General features: G+C 38.8%; 1 protein-coding gene across 1 annotated transcript in view; it reads left to right on the top strand.

Annotated features, from left to right (window-relative positions):
* The window catches only part of tmem8b (transmembrane protein 8B), a 78415-nt gene that overhangs the window by 3042 nt on the left and 53532 nt on the right, over positions 1–21841 (top strand). The window contains exons 2-3 of the mRNA XM_088336478.1: positions 9856–10045; positions 11540–11747. Of these exons, the coding sequence (XP_088192604.1) occupies positions 9856–10045; positions 11540–11747 (398 nt within the window). The remainder of the gene's footprint in view (positions 1–9855; positions 10046–11539; positions 11748–21841) is intronic.

The following is a 21841-nucleotide window of genomic DNA, read 5'->3' as shown; positions in this document are numbered from 1 at the left end:
AGAAATCGATTTATTTTCTTCTTTAAAAATAGCCATCTTGTTTTTTGCTTTTTAGTTCATTCTAAGCATTTTATTCATGCAAGATTATTTTAATTTATTTTTGCTTTTTTGCACTTTCATTTTAAATATTCCATTCATGCAAAAATTAACAAGAAATATTTTTTTATCTTCTAAAAATAACAGCATCTTGTTTTTTTCCATTTTTTTCATTCGAAACTCTCATGATTGCCGATGTGAATCACTTGAGCCCGCTCCTTTGGCGCCAACTGCCTCGGACTCTGATTGGCTCTCTGTCCCTATTTAAACCCACTCCTATCTGTCCCCTGTTGTCAGTCCGTCTGCGAACCTCAGTTTACACTAGGCAAGCCTTTTTTTTGACCCTGACTCCAACCTGTTTCTTGCTCCTGTCTGTTCCCTGGATTCGACCCGTCTTTGATCCTGATCACGTCTACTCTCCTGTCCCGGCTTTCGACCTTTTTTGTCCTCGACCACGTCTACTCTCCTTTCCTGGCTTAGGACCCCGACCACGTTTTTGCTCTCCTGTCGGCTATTGACCCGTTTTTCCGTTCCCGACACCGCCATCGCTCGCCACGGAAGTCCCACTTCCGCGTTCAGAGCGACCTGCATCCCGCGCCCAGCGATCACATGCACTCTTTTTCTCTGTAAATATTCTCTTAGTAAAAAAGAGAAAATAAATATGCCCTTTTAATATATTAACATCTCCTTGTTGGCTTCATTTTTGTTTTGCAATTTTTGGCAAAAAACTATTCATGCAAAAGAAATGACCAAAAAACTGGATTAGTCATTTTGAAATATCTGCCCTTTTTATTACTGACTTTTTATTATCCATCCATCCATTATCTGCACCGTTTATCCTCAGTAGGGTCACGGGGGTGCTGGAGCACATCCCAGCTATCTTTGGGCAATGGGCAGGGGACACCATGAACTGGTTGCCGGAAAGTCACAGGGCACACAGGGACAGACATCTCACTCGGCCAATTAACCTGACATGCATGTTTTTGGAATGTGGGAGGAAACCGGAGTGCCTGGAGGAAACCCACGCAAGCATGGGGAGAACATGCAAACGCCACACAGGAGGTTCGATCTCATGACCTCAGAACTGCGCCGCCGTGCTGCCCCACTAATATTATATGCATACAAAAAAAAAACATAAAACGTCAAAAAAAAAATCCTTGCTTTTGTTCCCTCTATTTTACACATCACCTTACAACCGGAGTGCCCACACTTCTGTGTGAATTGGTCTTTATTTTGAGTGCTGCTTAAAAAATTAGCGCAGAGGTAGCATCCATATCGAAATTGCATTACCATGAAACATTTTCTCTAGGCGAAGGGCCTCTGACTGTCATTTTGTGGGCCACAATTGGCCCGCAAGTTTGAGATCCCTGCTATAAATTAAAATCATGTGTTAGCATTAGCATGTGGCTAATGTGTGAAATGCTATGTAAATGATTTGAATTTACAAACAGCAGTCTATCTGGATTTAGGTTTCAGGTTTTTTTGTTCAATTCGAAGTTCATGTAAACTGAGGTGACTATTATTTAATTCTTTTTAGCCGATAACAGGTGAGGAAGCCAGCCCTCAAGCGTTAGAGCCCCGGTATAAGTCATAGTAACCAGTGTTCTCGTTTGCCCGCGTCCCTGCATCCTAGACGCATCATTTTTGCTGGGGACGCATAGTATCAAATCAACGTGCGTCTCAGGGACGCAACTTTTTTGACACAAAATTGTCATTATTACCCGATTACTTTTTTTTAAACAAGGATTTACCGCACTCCAAACGTTTTGTCAGGGAGAACCGCCATTGCTGTTTTGGTTTCGCGGTTCGAGTTTTCGTCTGCACGCCGATCTCGGCCAACAAGATCTCGTTGCTTCGAGATTACGTCAATGTTGTGGTGGTTGTCGTCGAGTGAAGGTTAAGTATCTGGATGCCTCCCAAAAAACAGTTAGTATTAGGTGAAAATCAACACAAAATTGATAATTTCTTCAGTGTCAGTAATAAGTCGAAACATAATGCAGAAAGTGATAACAACGGCAATAATTTTGGCACGAAAAAAACTGCGGAGAAATTCTTCAGAAGACCGCGAAGGCAAGGAAAACACGTGTGTTTAAGCAAACGATTCGATGAAAGAAAATTAACAAAAGAATACTCCTAGCAAGAAAAGGACTTTTCTGCCAAAATGGACTAAATTATATTCCTGGTTACGCTATGAGGAGGATGATAATGGATTGGACCTGGAGAAGGCATTACAAGTGTGGCGGGACAGCTAACCACAAAGAATATATGAACTGAAAAATCTGAAGTGATAACTTGCTTTGTACCACCAATTAACTGTGATGATTAAACTGCATGAATATAGAGACTAATATTTCAGCAATATTATTTTGTATAATGTACAATATTGTTGTGAACTGAAAAATCTTGAAATGATAACTGATTTGTATTACCCATTAACTGTGATGATTAAAACTGAATTAATATATTGATTTATATTATATATTTGTCGCCGATTTCAACTTCGATAACACAAAATTTGGGGGACCCATCGATCTCTGTTGGGACCCATAGATTTTTGAGCATGCGAGTCCCCGAACCCATCACTTTTCACAGATAAAATGAACACTGAGTAACCCAAAAACACCAAAAATTCAGAGTACGCTTCCCTTGGCTGTATTTGGACAGTCAATTCAAAAATACCGGTACTCTGCCTGCAACTCCTCCAGGCTACATTTCTTTCTCCCCCTCAGGCGTCAAAATCACACGCTTGCCTTCGGTATCAACAGTATAACGATTTGCGGCAGTTTTACTCTCATCGCAGGGGACGGACGCTAAATCGTCCTCGTGTCCGTCAGACGGCAGGACAAACGAGTGGACGCGAAGCGGGTGGCGAGACAGGCGGTAGAAACAGGCGGTGGAGTGGCGAGCGGTGGGCTGGCGAGGTCAAGCGGAGGAGAAGGTTTGGCAGCTGCGACGGACAGGGTGAAACCACGAGTGTGAAATATGTGCGGCAAAAGGCAGGAAGAGGGACTGAAGGGGGATGACGCCAGACACTAAAACCTACGCTAGAAAACCTGGAATCAAATCCAATTTTTCTCTGCCTTTTTTGAACCAAAGCACATGTTTTTTTCTTCTTTGAAGGCCTGTCCTTGGAAAATACCACAAAAGGTAATACTTCGCTACTTTGCGGCCTGAATGTGTCGCAGTTTGAAAAATATTCCGCGATCAGACAAAAATTGTTTCACGTATAGTGACTTTTTCTCCCCACTCTTCTTTGAAAAAACAAAAAAACAGAACCTGTGTGGCTGCAATCTTATTGTCACGGGACCGGACCAGATCGGAGGCAGGAAGGGTGAACTCATTCACGTTAACGATCAGTTACTTTTATTAAGGAAATAAAAGTCGTCCAACACTCAGGGACAAAAAACAAAAACAGGCTTACAGGCAAACAGGTACTCAGACTAGGAATACTCACAAAACAGGCTTTTACTCAGATCGGGCGAGTACAGGTTTCCTCAAGTCAAACAGAACAAAATAATGCAAAGTAATGCAATGAACCCGCAACCGGCAATCCCCAAAACCCGCCCTAAAGAACACACGCAAATCAGAAAATCTGCTACAGCCGGTGCCAAGGGGGCGGGGCCAGCCGGTCGCCACGGCGACCATGCTGGACATGACACTTATATTGCTCCAAGCAGGGGCCACATGTCAGACCTTGCGGCTCTTTTTTGCAGTTAATTCCTTCTAAAATGCACAACACTTATGTGGCCGTGATCTATTATCCCCAAAGACAAAAATTGTTTCATGTATGGCGGCTTTTTCTCCCCAAAGTTCTTTAAAATAAACAGAACCTGTGCGGCTGCAATCTGATATCCCTAATCGCATATTGCTCCAAGCAAGGGCCTTATGTGTCAAACCTTGTGGCTCTTTTTTGCAGTCAATTCCTCCTAAAATGCACAGCACTTATGTGGCCGTGATCCATTATCCCCAGACCTATATTGCTGTGAATGGAAAAAAGCACTCTTGATGGGGGGGCGTGCTGTTCTGGCCATCGTAAAATTAAAAAAGCAGTATTTGCCACTATCCATTATCCTCGGTCGATTGATAAAAGTAGGGGCTGACGGACCTTTTTTTTCTCGGTTCAAGCGTGTCATTGTGGCCTACCTAAAATGAAAAGCAGTAATTTGTCTGTGATCCGTTATCCCTAGTCGACCTCTGTTGAGAGCAAGGACCGAGAAAGCAAATATGTTTCATGTGTGGCGGCTTTTTTCCCCCCATCTTTTCCTTTTGCTTGGAATGAAAAGCAACCGCGCGGGCACAAACCATTATCCCAATAGCATATTGCTGCTAGCGGGGACTGTCAGAAGGCCCTTTCTTGGGAGGTGTGCTGTTATGGCCTGCCTAAAATGAAATACAAGGTTGTGTTCTTAATTTATTAGCGCAAATGACTACTGCTGTGAGCTGAGGCTGGCAGAAGGCCCCTTTTTTGGGAAGCGTGCCGTTCTGGCCCGCCTAAAATTAACTGCGCTGTTTTGCTGGGTCCATTATCCCTAGTTGACTATTGCTGAAAGTGGGGGCTAAGAAAGCAAATATTTATCATTGTTTTTATTTTATTGTATTTATTAATTTTTCTATGTCTAAAATAGAGATCATACATGCATGCGGCCTTGATTCATTATCCCTGGGTGACTATTACTGTGAGCATAGGCTGGCAAAGGCACTTTTGTCAAAGATCTGCTGTTCTGGCCCGCTTAAAACAAAATGCATGGGTCTGGACGCATCCCATTATACCGGGTTGAATAATGCTGAGAGCAGGCGTTGACAGTGCAAAGTTCAGGCCAATTAAGTGTGCCATTCTGGCCTGCTTAAAATGAACTGCAGTGTTTTGGCCTCAATCCATTATCCCCAGTCGACTATTGCTGAGAGCCGAGGCCAAGAGAGCAAATTTGTCTCATGGGTAGCAGCCAGTTCTTTACGTTCCTTTTTCCTAAAATGAACCGGACCCTTGCGGCCATAATCCATTATCCCCAGTTGACTGATACTGAGAGTAGAGAACAAATTTGTGTCACATATGGGGGCCCTTTTATTACCGTTCTTTTCACGTAAAATGAGCAGCACCCGTGCAGCTCCGATCCATTATCCCGGTTGACTATTGGTGCAAGCGGGGGCCAACCGAGCACATATTAAAAATGGATTTTCGCATATTTTGGGGGTCTCTGTTCCCCATTAACTGCGATAAAAGAGGAATTGCAGTATATAATGCTCTGAAAGTAGACTCAAGCAGCAGTATATTTTTTATGTTGCCAGGTTTAAGTTATTGGGGCGACAGAGCACAATGTGCTTTTTACATTTCCCATGTAACTTTTTCTTTTTGACTGGATTTTCGCCCACCTGCTGGCCGAGTTAAATGCCAGACTGGCTGGTGCGGATAATGTGACAGATTACACCTGTCGCCTGATCTGCCGCTTTTATATGCAGAGCCTCGTCTGGGTGTAATCCAAGGATTTGACATTAAGCGGCGAGTGCGCCTGCATGCAGACGCCTTAAAAAATAGAAAATACCATCACGGGGCTGTCAGGAGTGACCCGCCATTTTTTTAGCACCCTGCAGCAAATAATGAAAATCAAATCTGACACGCCTTGCAACACTGTTTATATGCAGTAGGGATGTTGGATACCGCATTTTTTCCCACAGATACTCGACTCTTGAGTATTAATCATGGATACCGCGAGTACAGGGATGGCAAACACCAGAGCGGTGGTAGGGAAGGCCCAGCAGCGACTGCACTTCCTGAGATTGCTCAGGAAAAATAACCTAAAACAGCAGCTGCAGGTGTCCTTCTACAAAGCCACAGTGGAGAGCATCCTAACATACTGCATCACGGTGTGGTATGCTGGGTGCACAGCAGCAGACAGGAAAAAGCTCCAGAGGATCATCAAAACAGCCCAGAGAATCGTCAGCTGCTCTCTGCCCAGTCTGGAGGACATTGCCTGCTCTCGCTACCTCAGCAGAGCAGAAAACATCATCAAGGACTTTTCTCACCCCGGCCATCACCTCTTCGACCTGCTGCCTTCCGGCAAGCGCTACAGGTCACACAAAGCAAAAACAAACAGACTCAGAGACAGTTTCTTCCCCACAGCCATTACCACCCTAAACAGACACCGCACAAAAAAACTGAAAACTGATGCAAAAAACTACCTCACACGAATGTAAAATGGTACTCACGTACATGCTGTCTGCACTATGTTTGTTCACTGCTCAAAACAGACACCGCACAAAAAAACTGAAAACTTGTGCCAACACTACCTCATACGAATATAATGGTACTCATGTCTATGTTCTTGCACATGTCGACTGCACTACGTTTACTGCTCACCTTGCACAATGTCTGACCATTTCCTTTTTTGCACTATGATGACTTTGCACCAAATGCAAAATTGCACAACCCTTACGATACCAACTGTATTACGATACCAACTGTATGTAACATCCCACATGCCGACATTTCTTGTGTAAATACCATGTAAATTATAACTATAGCCTTATTCCCCTTGTTTTATAACCTTATCTTCTCTCTTCCTTTATCTTCTTGGCTCATACCTCACTGTGAATGTGTAAAACTGGAATGTCATGCCCAATTTCGTTGTCACAATATGTTAACCCATTTTGTAACAATGACAATAAAGGTATATTCTATTCTATTCTATTCTAAAATTGTGCCACCAAGTCGCTTTCTAAGAACACCAGTAGCACACAGTTCTAGTTCTGACGTTAGCTCATCAGTGATGGGTCATTGTGTTTTTCTAGGAAATTTGATTTTTACTAACATGAGAAATGAATGATCATTATCTTTGAATACCTGATCCATTCTTCCATACTTTAAGCAAAAATTAGCCTTTAATGCACTTAATGCATTTGTACAAGGAAGATGTTTTAGTGGTTGAGTTAACCTATTTTAACCCTATTTCTAATTTTTTCAACCAGGTAACAATGGCTAATAACTCGGTAATAACATAGTATGGATAATGGATTATAACTCGTAATAACTCACACCAGAGATGAAAGAAATAGCTCCCAGCTTCAAAGAGGTTGCTGTGTTACGTCGAGCCAGACCCATGTGGGGGAAGCAGCAACCGAAGGCAGGGGTACTCTAAAAGAGGGATTGCATTTAATAACGAAGGAAGGTAGGTACAAAGTAACAAACAAACATGGGTTCACAAAACAACAAAACCAAACCTGATGAAATCAGAAACAAAGACCGAAACTGGAAATGGAAAATGCAAGGACTAAAGTAACAAATAAATCAGAAATAAAAACATAAAAACCTGGTGTGGTGGTGGAAATGAAAATGACCCAATGACCTGTGATGTTTAAAATGTCTTCAACCTTTTCAAGCTGTAAGCTACTTTTTGTTACTAATTAGCAGTGTTCCCTCTAAGCTGCGCAATTGCGCACTGCTCGCACATTCTCGGCACACAAGAAAATCTAGCCAGCGCACAAAAAAGAGGGCTCAAAATTACTAATTAAAAAGCGACTTAAGTCAAAGTTACAGTGCATGAAGGTAAAAATACACGGCTTCCCCCGACGTTGTGTCCTTAATGCGGTATTTTGAAGTCGAGTCGAAGTAGAACGAAGTTGAGTAAAGTTAGTAGAGTTTGTCGAGAACCGGCTTCTTCGGCTCGGCTCACTAAAAGGAACCGGCTCTTTCGGGTCCTAAACGGCTCTTCAGGTTGTTTTTGCTTCTTTAATCCCAACATGACCAAATATTATGTAAAACTATGCACAGAATGACTTAAAAGAAGGGGGGAATAGAACAAAAAAGAAAAAAATACCAAAATGAAAAAATAGTGAAAAGCTGAGAAAAAAAGAAACAAAAGAAAGAGAAAAAAAGAAGGAAAAATTTAGAAAAGAGCCAGAAAAAAAGAAAAGAAAGAAATGTAGGAATAAAGTAAATAGAGAACAAAAAGAAAAAAGTAACAGCTCGGAAAAAATAAACACAATGAGACTTTTTTTTTAAAGAATTTTAAAAAAAGTTGAAAAAAAAACACGGAAAACAGAAGAAAAAGTTTGTGTTGCATTCAAATAATTTCCAATTATATCAAGTGAATCTTGCTGCCATCATTGTACTTCCACTGAAAAATATGATTAAGTACAGTTCCGTATCTTGCAACCGACTAAATAAGCCTCCATAAATGTTAATAGTATGCGATAAAATCTATCAGGAAAAAAAAAATGGATATCTTGTGAAAGAATTGTAAGAACAAATGACGTTTGTAGGCCGTACAACCTTGAGTCATGAGTCAATTCATTTAAAAGAGAAAAATAATTTACATTGCCGGAAACTCCGCAAAATGTCAAATTTTGGACATGTTTGATAAATAATTATCTTGCCACACTTGGGATTATGGTTGCTCACTGTTGTTTCAAGCGTTGCTCAGCGACTTTGTGTGAACGCTCAGACCTGTGGAAAATTAGAGGGAACATTGCTAATTAGTGTAAAGGGCATTTCTTAAATAGCCGCTCACTATGGTATTACTATGTTGTTACTGTGTTATTACCGGGTGAATTGTTGGAAGTAGGGTTAAACAAAAACTGTCAACCGCTAAGAAAATTATTTTACTAGAAAATCCCAATGAGCCAGCACTGGTGAGCTTTTTTTCAGAACAGGTCTGCGGACATCTTAACTGTATTTAGGTGCACCCTGGAGCCCACAAGAACCACGTTGGAGACCCCCGTTACAAAGGGTTTAGAATAATTAGGCACAGGTGTGGGGTGCCCAGTTCAAACTCCGGTTGGGGCCCTCTGGTGGTAGGAGGAATACCAGACGTAACATGCTGACCCCTGATTACATGCTAATAGTTAGCATCCTTTATACAAAAGTAATTTGCAAAGAATACTAATAAATACAAGCAAAAGAAAGTGGACCAGGAATTAACTGTATATTTTCAGCCAGTTTAAAAAAATGATGTTAAAACTGGGGCAGCACGGCAGAGCAGTGGTTAGTGCGTGTGCTGCACAGTTCTGAGGTCATGAGATCGAACCTCCTGTGTGGAGTTTGCTTGTTCTCCACGTGCTTGCGCAGGTTTCCTCCGGGCACTTCGGTTTTCTCCCACATTCCAAAAAAAACATGCATGTCAGGTTAATTGGCCGGTCAAAATCGTCCCTAGGTGTGAATGAGCGAGTGAATTATTTGTCCTTGTGTGCCTTGTGACTGGTAGGCAACCAGTTCAGGGTGTCCCCTGCCCATTGCCCGAAGATAGCTGGGATGGGCTCCAGCACCCCCGCGACCCTACTGAAGATAAACAGTGCAGAAAATGGATGGAGGGATGTAAAACGATAAATTTGAGTTCTGGTATTTTGGATATGTATTTGATCAAATCTTGTTCAGTTTTTTTGTGATTTTACTGATTTGAATAGTCATTGTTGCAGTAATCACAGAAATATTTACATTTCATAGATTTTCGGGCAAGTGAAATAATTTGCCGTTGATGTCTTATATTTTTGAAAATGCTGTAAAGAGGGGCCAAAAAAATCATTTTATTTTACTCAGTGAGAACGAAAACTTTTTAAGACAGATAGACGCTGTGGGGCTACTGTTCTTAATATATATTTTTTCATGTGATGTGAACTACAAAAATATGGAAGGAGGGCCACAAATGGCCCCAGGCCGTAATTTGGTCAGCTTTTGTATACGATCTGAAAAAATGTCTCCACGGTGGCTAAAAGTTAGGTGACTACACATAGACAGTTATCGTTCATAAGTGATCGAGCCTACGACTAGCTAGCTAAATACAATGACTTGTGTTACAAACATCGTATTTTGTTGCCCTTTGTGTCCAGATTGCCTTTTCGTGACGGAATACTTCACCCGAACGCCTCGTAAGCTGAGCGCTTTCAACTCCTTCGCCAGCGTGGAGCTGTTCCACTTCAATGTGCCTGAGGACACCGTGATGGCCGTATGGAACCTCATTACCTTCAAGGAACAAGGCGGCACCTTCGGAGACAGCTGCCCCAATCGCAACGTCACCGTGTAAGTCCGGTTGCCTCTTCTGCAAAACTGGTTTTCTAGCGTCTGTTCAAAAACGAAAGCAAATACTGTCAGAAGAGCTTTGTGTTTAGATACTGGACCCACTGCTTCTGATACCAAGCGCTAATTTCTAGTGTTAAAGCATTAACTCATAAGTTAACTAAAAAATGGACGCTTAAGAGCCTTAACTCTTGCACTAATGCAGTTCCAAACCTTTAACTCAGTTAAAATTGCTTTTACTTTCAAGTTAAAGTTTTGAAGCTGCCTTAACCCAATCTCTAATCCAGTTTTAATCATTTCATTCAATCAAGCCTATTAGCTCTCCTTTTTTCCTGGCCGCTTAAAAATGCCATTGTTGCCAATTCAAATGAACTGCACTGTTTTGGCCGTGATTCTTTATGACCAATCGATTATTACTGAGAGTGGAAGCCAAGTGAGCAAATTTGTGTTATATGTGCTGGTTCTTTTTTTTTTCTCTCGCTCTTTCTGCCTAAAAAGAACAGCACTTTTTTGGCCATAAGACATTATCCCTGTCAGAAGGACCAGAACAGAACAGGAAATCCCAGAGCGTTCGTTACAGTTCTTTATTTAGGGAAGCGTACAGGGCTAGCGGGAGACGCGATGGCTGTCAAAGGTCAGCAGCGGAGCCAGGAAAGTAGCTTCGGAACACGTAGCCAATCGGAGTGCGGAAGTCTAGCAGGTCAAGTTTACCGGGGCTAGAGAGAAGATCGTAGCGTGGGACGGAAGCAGGTCGGATCGGAGGCAGGCAGAATCAGGTAAACTGATCAAGACGGAACAGGTAATCAGGAGAGTCATACAGGGTACAAACGTAATCCTCAGACGAAGAGGTCTGGGCGTAGCGTGCTTAAGAAGGAAAAATTAGCCAATCAGAGGGCGTCCACGTGGTTGCTCCAGGTGACTCGAGTTAGCAATCACGACAATCCCCAGTCGACTCTTGTTGCAAACGGAAAACTAAATGCACGGTTGTGGCTGTTATCAATTATTCCCGGTCGACTACTTTTGTGAGTAAGGGCTGACAGAGCGTTTTTTTTCCAGTTATCGTAGCTGAAGCAGCCACCCTTAAATGAACTGCACTGTTTTGGCCACAATCTATGAATCTGTTTTTTCGACCTTAAGTCAATAGCACCCGTACAGCCAAGATCCTTTGTCTCCGGGCGATCAATTCTGGCAGAAGGCACTTTGGTCAGGAGGAGTGCCGTTCTGGCCCACCTTAAATGAAATGCACTGTTTTGCCCGTGATCCACTATCCCCAGTCGACTATTGCTAAGAGCTATTTTTAGAACTGGTTCGTAGGCTACTTAGGTGTTGTTAGGGGGCTACCTGGTGCCTTATTGGTGATCCCTGGTGTAAATGCTGTTTTGCTAATATAAGGCTAACAGACCTTTGTTAAACGAATGCAGGTACAAATATTTGGAAGGGGATATTTGGTACCACATTTATGTTAGCCTTACGACAAAATTGTGCTGTGATTGACAGGTACTTCAGGTCTGGGGCCCCTCCGGTAATCAACCCTCTAAACACCGAGTTCCCACGAGACACGGTGGTCCCTGGATCCTTCTCAGTGACCCTGACCTGGACGCTCCCTAACCGGACTACGGGGGCCTTTAACGTGACCAGCCCCCTCCCTGGGGACTGGTTCCTGGCTGCGCATTTACCCAAGGACGAAGGCAAGATCTCCGTCAAGGTAACCATTGGAAACCCAAAACATTGCACGGTCTTTGTGTGCCTGTTGTTTTGACTCGATAGTCCAAAATATTGGTGGTCTATTGTTTGTAGCCATGAAGCAAAACAATTAGTGATGCATTCGCGAGTGCCGTTATTTAGATTCTTTTTTGCATGATTGGAATTTTCTAGGTTTCTTTTGGATTGTGCTTCGTTCAATGCTATTGAAGGCTATATAAGGTGAAACTATACGTTCTCATAACTTATCGACAGGTAAACGATTGTCAAATGAATCGGCAACTCTCTTGAAAATGGATCAGCTATTAAATGTTTGGAAATTCCGATTCTCAAATGATACGTTACCACCATTTTGAACGTCTATAATAATAGAACACCCAAATTCCTTGTGTTGAGTTAGTATGAAACTTTTACGTTTTGAGGGAACACAATTTTATAGATCTTGGGAATGTTATCTGATTTTTTTCTCAATATGTTAACAAATAATAAAATATTTAAAAATATTAATAGAAAGAATATACACACACACACATATATGTATTCAGTATATATATGTATGTATAGTAAATATGTATATATATATTTACATTGTATATTTTTTATGATTATTTGTTTTATATGGTATTTTTAATTATAAAATATCAAATGTTTATATATATCATTAAAAACATATATACATAATTGAAAATGATACATATACTTTAACCATATGTATGCATGTGCACAGTATATCTGTAATGTGTATAATTTATTTCATTTAAAGAATATCGCTATTTACATGAAAATATATAGAAATTATAATAGGGGCAGTTTGCATGTTCTCCCCGTGCTTGCGTGGGTTTCCTCCGGGTACTCAGTCTACTTTAAGAATATTCTTTTAGAAGTGTTTTTTGCAGTTTGAACAAAATGTAGTATCTAATAAACAGATAAACAATGATTCTACTCGTAAATATGTTACATTAAACACGTTTTTCGAACATAACCATTAAAAGAAAACTTTTTTTTTTTTCAGTTTTTCGCATTCTTCAAAATAATCCTCTCAAAAATAATTAAAGGATCATAATCAAATGTCAAAATAGTCTTTTGTAGCAGACAAAATTCAAACAAATAACAAATTCAACAGTCGCGAGTTAGTCTCTCGAAGCTTTCAAACTGGTTAATTACGTCAAATGAATCCGGCTCGAAGGACCAAATTAGCCATAAGTGAATCATTTGTTGCTTAGTGACAGTCGGATCACTTTGTGGTCACCATCATCAATATGAAGTCTTGTCCCGCATCCCGTACGATCCCGGTAACGCAGCCCGGCAACAGGTCGCCATAGCAACGTGGGCCGCGCAACAATCGTTTTTCATAAATAAAGCATTAAGATTATTAGTCAGCGCGGCGCAGATGGCTGATTTGATGATCTTTAATTGGAGGTATCACAAGCTCGTTATCTTGAGGTCTTTTTTGAGAATAGATCCACTCTCCACTGCCTTTATGATCGTCTGCCTTCGTCGCCGCGGCGTCCATAAAGCTCCGGAGGGATGTGACGCTCTAGTTATTATTTTTCACCGCTTTTACGATCTATGCCTTGATCGGGCCCTTGGCGATAGATTGGACGACCTATTGACCAGAAGAATTGAATTTGCTCTCTTATCTGAGCTAGACATATTTTTGGGGGGTGAAATATTGAACAAGTTATTCATGGACGCACGATAACATTTTTCGACAAGTGATAAGGTGATAACGGTCTAAAGTTCTGCCTCTGCGGACCGATGCCTACATGTACTTGTTTTTATATGTCAATTATATATTTTAATACTTTATATTCATATATGTTATGTATTTAACTATATTTATATAGAAGTTCAAGAGAAAAACGAGCTGCACTTTGAAATATGTGCATTTGATGTTGCCAAAGCCTGGTCAAGACACTCACAAAGCAACTGGAGCTATAATACGTCTTTCTATAATTCTTATCTCCCCTTTTCTCTCTTTCTCTTATATGGTTCTTTATTTCTATTTATTTCTCTCTCTTAATTTCTCTCTCTTTCTCCTTCTGTGTCTTTTTCTCTCTTTATCAATTTTTCTCTCTCTCGTCTTTTTCTTTTTTCCTTCTTCTTTCCTATCTCCTTTCTGTCTTTTTCTATCCCTGTCTTTCTATTTCTCTCTCTTTCCCTCTCTTCCTCCCTCTCTCTTTCAGATTTTTCTTTCTTGCCTTTTTTCCTTTCATTCTTTTTATTTTTCATTTTCTCTTACGCTCAATCTATCATTATTTTATCTCTTGCTCTTTTTCGTTCTCTCTCTTCCTCTCTCTTTACATCTTTCTCTTTCCCTCTATTGATCTCTTTCTTTTTATTTTTCTCTGGTTTTATTTCCTTTTTTTCTTCCCCCCCTTTTTCTTTCTCCTTCTCTTTCTCTTGCGCTTGCACATTCTCTCTCTTTTTATCTCGTTAGCTCTGTCTCTTTATCTTTTCTCTTTCTCTGTTTTTCTTCCTCTCTTTCTTTCTCATTTACCATTTGGCCCCTGAGCTCAAATGAGTTTGACCCCCCTGCTCTATGTTTAACATTAGGAGGCGCTAAATAATTCAAAAAGTCACTGTTTTGCATTTTTGGCTTAATTGGGCTCCCATGACTGTTATATGTCGAAGTGTCCTTAGGCAAGACACTGAATCCCGAGTGCCCCCGATAGCAGATAGTTGCCTTGCATGGCTGACACTGTTATTAGTTAGTTAGTGTGTAAAATGGAAAAGTGTGAAACACATTGTAAAGCGCTTTGGGAGGTCTTCATTGGCTGAAAAAGTGCTATATAAATGCAGACCATTTACATATTTATTACAGTATATCTGTTTTTTGCACCATGCCGTGCAAAATGTCTTATTCATTAATCTTGTTTTATATATTTCTAAAAAATTATTTATCTCGTAAAATAAGGAAAAAGTAACATTCAAAACAATCAATATTATAACCTGATTTTGCAAATGGTATATAATTTTGTTTATTTAGGGATACACGTTTCCCTAGAGATTATAAGGTGAAACCGATTAATGTTCGGATTCTCCGGACTGATACAGATGGCTAATATAATGTGCTGTGTGTATACATATATGCACATGTTTTTCTAGATATGAAAGTATTTATTATTTTATTTCATATTTAATATATTACATATTTTACGATGTATTTGAGTTCTGACACATATTTGGATTTTTTTTTTTTACCGCAAAAAAATAAAACTGCAAAAATTGTCTTAATATTAATCTTATTTTCTGTGCATTTTTAAATGATTTTTATCATAAAATTACAAAAAATAAAAAATATAAACAAAAAATATTTAAATGATAAAAAAAAGCCCATCTGAGCTAGCAAATTATGTATAGTATTTTTTATCTGAGAATGCATAATAATGTTTCTTACCGATTATACGGTGATATCCGATAAACGTTCTCTTCCACGGACAAACACTGATAGCCAATATCATATCAACATATTTTTGTATATTAATTTCTAAATTATTTTATTTCATACAGCTTTGATACTTTTTGTGATTAAGGGCTCTACAAATAAACATGACTTTCTTGAATATTATATTCAATATTTTTAATAACACACATCATCTTGCACAATGCAATGCAAAACTGTACTTTATTTTTTATATTTTCCAAAACTTTTTTCAACTAGTAAAATAAAGAAATTAATATTCGATTTTTACTAGCCATTTAAGTTTAACAAGTACAGCGGAACCTCGGTTCCCGACCATAATCCGTTCCAGAACCCTGTTCGAAAACAGATTTGTTCGATCACCGAAATCATTTTTCCCATTAAAAATAATGTTAATCGTTTTAATCCGTTCCAACACCCTGAATGTTTACCTTGAATGTTTAACGTAAACATAAAGCTAACCCAGGCTAATCGTACGTTCGCGTTATCGTAATATTCTGTACGAAAGATTACGCTAAGATGAACGTGTAATAATAAAAAAATCAGGTCGTTTACAAGTCATTAAGCACCCGGGTCTCCACAACAAATGGTAAGCGGTTCATTGGAAAGGGGGCTCCGTTCCAACACCCTCAATGTTGGGCTCCGTTCCAACACCCTGAATGTTTAACGTAGACTTAAAGCTAACCCAGGCTAATCGTACGTTCGCGTTATCGTAATCTTATGAATAGGATTTCTTACCTTTGTGGTGGTCAGCAGAAGGCGCTCGCACACCTCCTTCATATTTTGCTATCATTTCTTTCTTAAATGCAATAGTTGTACGCACTACTTTTATTTTTTCACCTGTAGCAACTTTGCTGCTTGCACTGACTTTCTTCGGAGGCATAATGAGGGGCTAAAACACCCGTACTCCGCTCAGCATCGCACCCTACCGTGCGCACTCACGCATTAATGGAGTTCGAAATCCGATTCTTTGACCAAACAGCGAAGCAAGAATTTCTCTAAATTTTTGGTCGGACTCCGATTTGTTCGAACTGAGAGGCGTTCGAAAACCGAGGTTCCACTGTATAGGAAAATAAGAAAAATTATGATTCAAATGAGTAAAGGGGTTTATATGCCAGTGAGATAAGAATGTGTTCTGATAAATTAAGCAGGTGCTTATATAAAGTACTCTTTATCTTATTTTATAATGTTTAATTTGTAGCAATTTGATCAAACCAATATTGAGATCACTAGCTAAGTTGCTATAAGTTAAGAGAAGGATAGATTAAGCTAGTTTTAAGTATAGGAACAAAACAGTTACCTTAGCTTGCTAGCTTTTCCTGCTAGATATTGAGGGAAAATTTAGATAGCTTACAATTGGTTTATAGTTAAAAGTTTCATATGAAATTGCTAGCATTTTAGCCTAATTTCAACATTTCAAACATAAAAAGACACGATACTAATAAAGAAAAAGATAAATAAATAAAGCAAATTATTTGAAAAGTGAAATTAAAAATGCTAGCTCAGTCACTTTAAGTAAAAAAGAATCTAGCTAGTTATAAGTAGAGGAACTTCACAGCTAGCCTAGCTTGCTAGGATGAAGAGACAGAGCTAGCTTTGCTTGCTAGACATTGGGGAAAATTACAATAGTTTACAGTGAATGGATAGCTAAAGTTACATATGAAGTTGGTAGTATTAGTAGCTTAAGTTGAAAACAATGAACACAAAAATACACAAGAAAATTAAAGAAAAAGATAAATAAACCAAGATAATCAAACTGAGATTGAGAACGCTAACTTTATAGTGAATGACAGACTGAAGTAGTTATAAGTAGAGGAATTGCACAGTTAGCTTAGCTTGCTAGGATGAAGGGACAGAGCTAGCTTTGCTTGCTAGACATCGGGGAAATTTGCAATAGCTTACAATAAATGGATAGCTAAAGTTATATATGAAGTTGGTAGCATTACTAGCTTAAGTTGAAAAAAATAAACACAAGAATATTTAAGAAAAAGCTAAATAAACCAAAATAATCAAACTGAGAATGAGATCGCTAGCTTGGTAGCTGTAGTTATAGAGAATGACAGACTGAAGTAGTTATAAGTAGAGGAACAAAATAGTTAGCTTAGCTTGTTAGCGGTGGATAAAGAGACAGAGCTAGCTTTCCCTGTTAAAAATCAAAGCAAGATTGAGATGAGAGGATATCTTAAGTTTCATATAAAATTGCTAGCATTTCTAGCTGAATCTCAAACATTTAAACCTATACCAGACCTATAACTGGTACAACAATTCTATTCAACTTACCTCAAAATGACTTTAGCGTGAAATAAAAATAATTCCTTCCACAGCTTCAGTTTTCTTTGTACTCAGTTTCCTTTTGTTCACCTGGGGGAAAAAAACAAATAAACAATAAAAATGCCGAGAATTGATGCATTCAAAGACATTAGTATTCCACCCCGAGCCGCAGAAACTAAAGAGGCAGAAGCGTGTCTGAAGAGTTTTTCTTCATCTCGCCGTTTGTGCGCTCACATCAACAGCAGCCGATTTCCATTTCGGGCAATTTACCTGCCGCCTTTCTTTGTGCTCTCCGGCGCTTCGCGCTAAAATGGGAAAAAGATGCAAAAATTGCCAAAGATGCCCCATTGGCGATAGGAAAGTCATAAATTTGTCGAAATTTTAGTATCCGGGGCCTTTTTGGAAATAAGGCACCCACGCTTGCTTGGCGTAAACATCATAAATATGTTGTCGTCTTTAATAAGAAAATAAACAAGTTTGGCACAATCAATAAATACATTTTATTAATACCAAAACCACTCCTTGGGTGGCCTTTGCACTGCCTGATTCAAATTTATGACTCGTGATTAAATAAAAACAAAATAATTATACAGACAATTCCAAAACGATGGATAGTTGAATACAAAAAAAACATAGACAGATTGAGCTAGTTTTAGCTAGGAAAAACAATTGGTTGCTAGACGTGGATAGCGAAGCTAAGCTAACTGCAAAGCTAACCTCCAATTCCTTTTTCTCATTTTAAAGATCAGTCTTTAGATTATTTTTGTTGCCAAATATATATAGAATATATGACACAATAATTAATACATTTTTGGAAAGATCTAACTCCAAAACCTACACATTACATATTTATTTATTAATATATAATTATTTATGTCTCTTTATGTACTTTTTTGTACTTTGAAAACATTGTACTGCTCCAAGAAACATGTCTCTGAAAGGAAGGGTTGTCACAGAATATTTTTTTAAGTATCGCACCAATAACTAATGGAAGAAACTTGGATACCAAAAACATAGATTGAGCTAGTTTAAGGTAGGGAGAAAAATAGCTTGGAGGCTGAAAAAAATAGTTTGCTAGCTATAGTTAGGAAGATTAAGATTATATACAGTATTAAAATATGTATCAAACGTGTTAGCTTGAAGGGTTAAATGATTAATAAATAGATAAATGGATTCAAATTGCTAGCTAGTTAGCTAGAAGTTAAGTTATACCTAGAAAAAAAACAATATTGTTAGGATGGCTGACTGATAAAGATTGAGATGGATGGAAAAAAGAGCTAACTGTTAGTCAGTCACAGATAGAAAGATCGAGTTAGTTTGCTATAGATTAGAGCTAAATACATAGATAGATTAAATTTGCTAGAAGGTCATTTTTGGGTAGAGAAAGTAATACATTGAGCAAGTAGTAGCCAGAATCAAAATAGAGTTAGCCTAGCACACTAGCTATGGATAGAAGAATGGGTGGATTGATGGATTTATTTTATGATGAATAGCTAGCTATAGATAGAGAAACAAAGTAACCTTAGGTCTCCGGCTCTGGACGGTCGTCTAGTTTGATGGATACATCAATTTCATATATACATTTAGGAATCATTTAGCTTGATAGCTATAGCTAGAGAGACAGAGTTAGCTTAGCTTGCTAGCTATTGACAAAGAGAGTTAGCTTAGTTTGCTAGCTCTAAACAGGTGGATGGACAGATAAATGGATGGATTAATGGATTGATTGATACATACATACTGAGATCCCTTAGTTTGATAGCTATAGATGGATAAATGCGTGGAAGGGTTGATTGGCAGATTCTTAATCCATCCATCCATCCATCCATCATTTGGCTTGCCAGCTATAAATAGAGTTAGCTTTGGTTGCTAGCTCCATATGGATGAACAGACGGACGGATGGATGGATTCATGAATTGATAGATACCTAGCTCACTTACCTTGCTAGCTATAAAAAGAGAGAGATAGAGTTAACTTAGGTTTCTAGCTACGACTGGATGGATTCGAGATATATAAAGACATACATAACTAGATCACTTAACTTGCTAGCAATAGATTGATAGACAAATGTATCTCTGCTTGCCAGCTGTAGATGGATGGATGAATTGATTCATATATTAATTGATACATCCATACATATGTCACCTAGCTTGGTAGCTATTGATAGAAAGACAGTGATAGATAGCTTGCTAGCTATAGCTGTACGGACAGATAGATGGATGATTTGAGGATTAATAGATTTGTACCTAGAAACTTAGATATTGCTTAAGTTGCTAGCTATGGATAGCTTGATGAAAGGATGGATCCCTCCATTTAAAGATACATGGATACCCAAATCACTTGGTTTACTAACCATAGCTAGAGAAACAGAGTTAGCTTAGCTTGTTAGCTATAGATAGAAAGATGGATGGACAGATAAATGGATATTTTCAGTATAAAATTGAGATATAGATGCATAAACGTCTTCATCTGCTAGACACAAAATGCTAAAAACAAAACTACAAACAAAACTACCATGTTTTTTTCCCCAAAATGCTAATATATCTTGTTCTAAATAATAGTACAGCTTAATGTGTTAACATCATCCGCAGGATCCGTGTTAGCGAGATCAAAGTACCTTCACACTCCACGTATCCAAGTCATTACCGTTTGTGTCATTTCTTTTTACGGTTTCAACCTCATTGACTAAAGCTAGCCCGGCACATCATGGTGCCATTTACTACTGTCTGCTTTAACTGCTTATGGTCCCAGCGTGCCACCTCCTGATTACCCATCATGCAAAGCTCGGTGTTCAATGAGGGATTTAATGGCGGGCGATATGAGATGCAAAAGATATCGAGTGTGTTAGCCGAGCGTCTGGCCATTCGTCTTTGTTCTCCAGTCTGCTCGTTGCGCTGATAAACAATGAGACTCTTATTAGTGCCGCCACAATGCCGACACATTCTCATTTCCGCCCCCAATTAACTGCCGAGTATTTGTTTTTTGCGCTGTTTGGTTGAGGTTCGCAGAGCGGACTTGGATCAAAAAAGTTTACATTAAGAGAACAAAAGAGTTATTAGTAATGGTCAGGGTTGGGTAGGGTTACTTTAACTGGATTACTTTATGTTAGTTTTGCCGGAGATCAAAGAGATCAAAGCCAGGAGAGAAAGCTTACCATGTGTTGTGAGTCATAATTTTATTCATATTTAGTTTCTTTTGTCTTTTATTAGCATATTTGGGATTGGAGTAATCCAAAAGTAATTGAAAGTAATCAAGTTAAAGTAACCCTACCCAACCCTGGGTGTAGTTTAAGGTACAGTATCCTTACAAAAATGGAGTGTTAGATTAATCATAAATGGATAGATACAAAAAAATAAAAATCATATATTGAGCTCAGTTTAGGGATGGAGAACAATAGCCTGTTAGCCATAGAAAGAAAAACAGCAAGCTTTTTTTGCTAGCTATATATAGAAAGATTAAGATCTTGAGGTTTTTGAGTTTTTCCTTGCCCTCATGTTGGTTCCAGATCAGGGGATGGTGTAATAATAGTCTGAAAAATAGTCTGTGCAATAACCTGTGAAGCCCTTTGAGACTCTTTGTGATTAAGGGCTATACAAATAAAAATGACTTGACTTGACTTGCTTTGGATGAATAGTTAATAGAAAAAATACATAGATAAAACTTGCTACCGAGATAACTATTGGTCAAGAGAATGATAAATTGAGCGTCTTATAGCCACTGTAAAACCACAGGTTTTGCTTAGCTTAGTAGCTATAGACATATAGATGGGGGGGTAATAGATAATATATATATATATTACATTTGCTAACTAAGTAGCTGTGGGTAAAGAAAATAATAAAAGGAGAAGGTTATAACCAAAATAAAAATAGGGTTAGCTTAGCTTGCTAGCTTTACACTGCTGGATGGGTGAATACATAAATAGTTTAAAATTGCGGTGGTCTCTTCCCTCCGTATGGGGGGCAGAGGAAGCAAAATCAGTTTAAGACTCTTGCTGTAGATTTATTTAGCTTTATTGTATTCATCAACAGCAATTTTGTTAATCAGACAGTCAGGTTATAACACACAATTTAATAAACATAATTTACCTTACTTTAATTTCAAGTACCAAATAAACAATAAAGCAAATTAATCATATATATTTTAAAGTAACATTAACGATCATAACTCCCCACAAACGTTTGAACAGAACTACAATTCCCATAAATCACTGTACCACATAAGTGCAATCATGTGACCATGCCGAGTCTAAACATTTGCTAAATGCAAAACTCAACTAATCTAGCGATCGCAATGACAGCGATATTAAACGGCTTAAAGTAATCAAATCAAATGTGTGCTCACAGAAATAATAACAACAGTCAAACTGGCCCTCACAGTCAACTTTCCTTTTTTTTTTACTTACAGTC

Source organism: Urocampus carinirostris, chromosome 5, assembly GCF_059441175.1.
Source record: "Urocampus carinirostris isolate Australia breed hairy pipefish chromosome 5, RoL_Ucar_1.0, whole genome shotgun sequence".
Lineage (NCBI taxonomy): Eukaryota > Metazoa > Chordata > Actinopteri > Syngnathiformes > Syngnathidae > Urocampus > Urocampus carinirostris.
The sequence above is the reverse complement of the archived record's forward strand: the minus strand, read 5'-3'. Positions and strand labels throughout refer to the sequence as shown.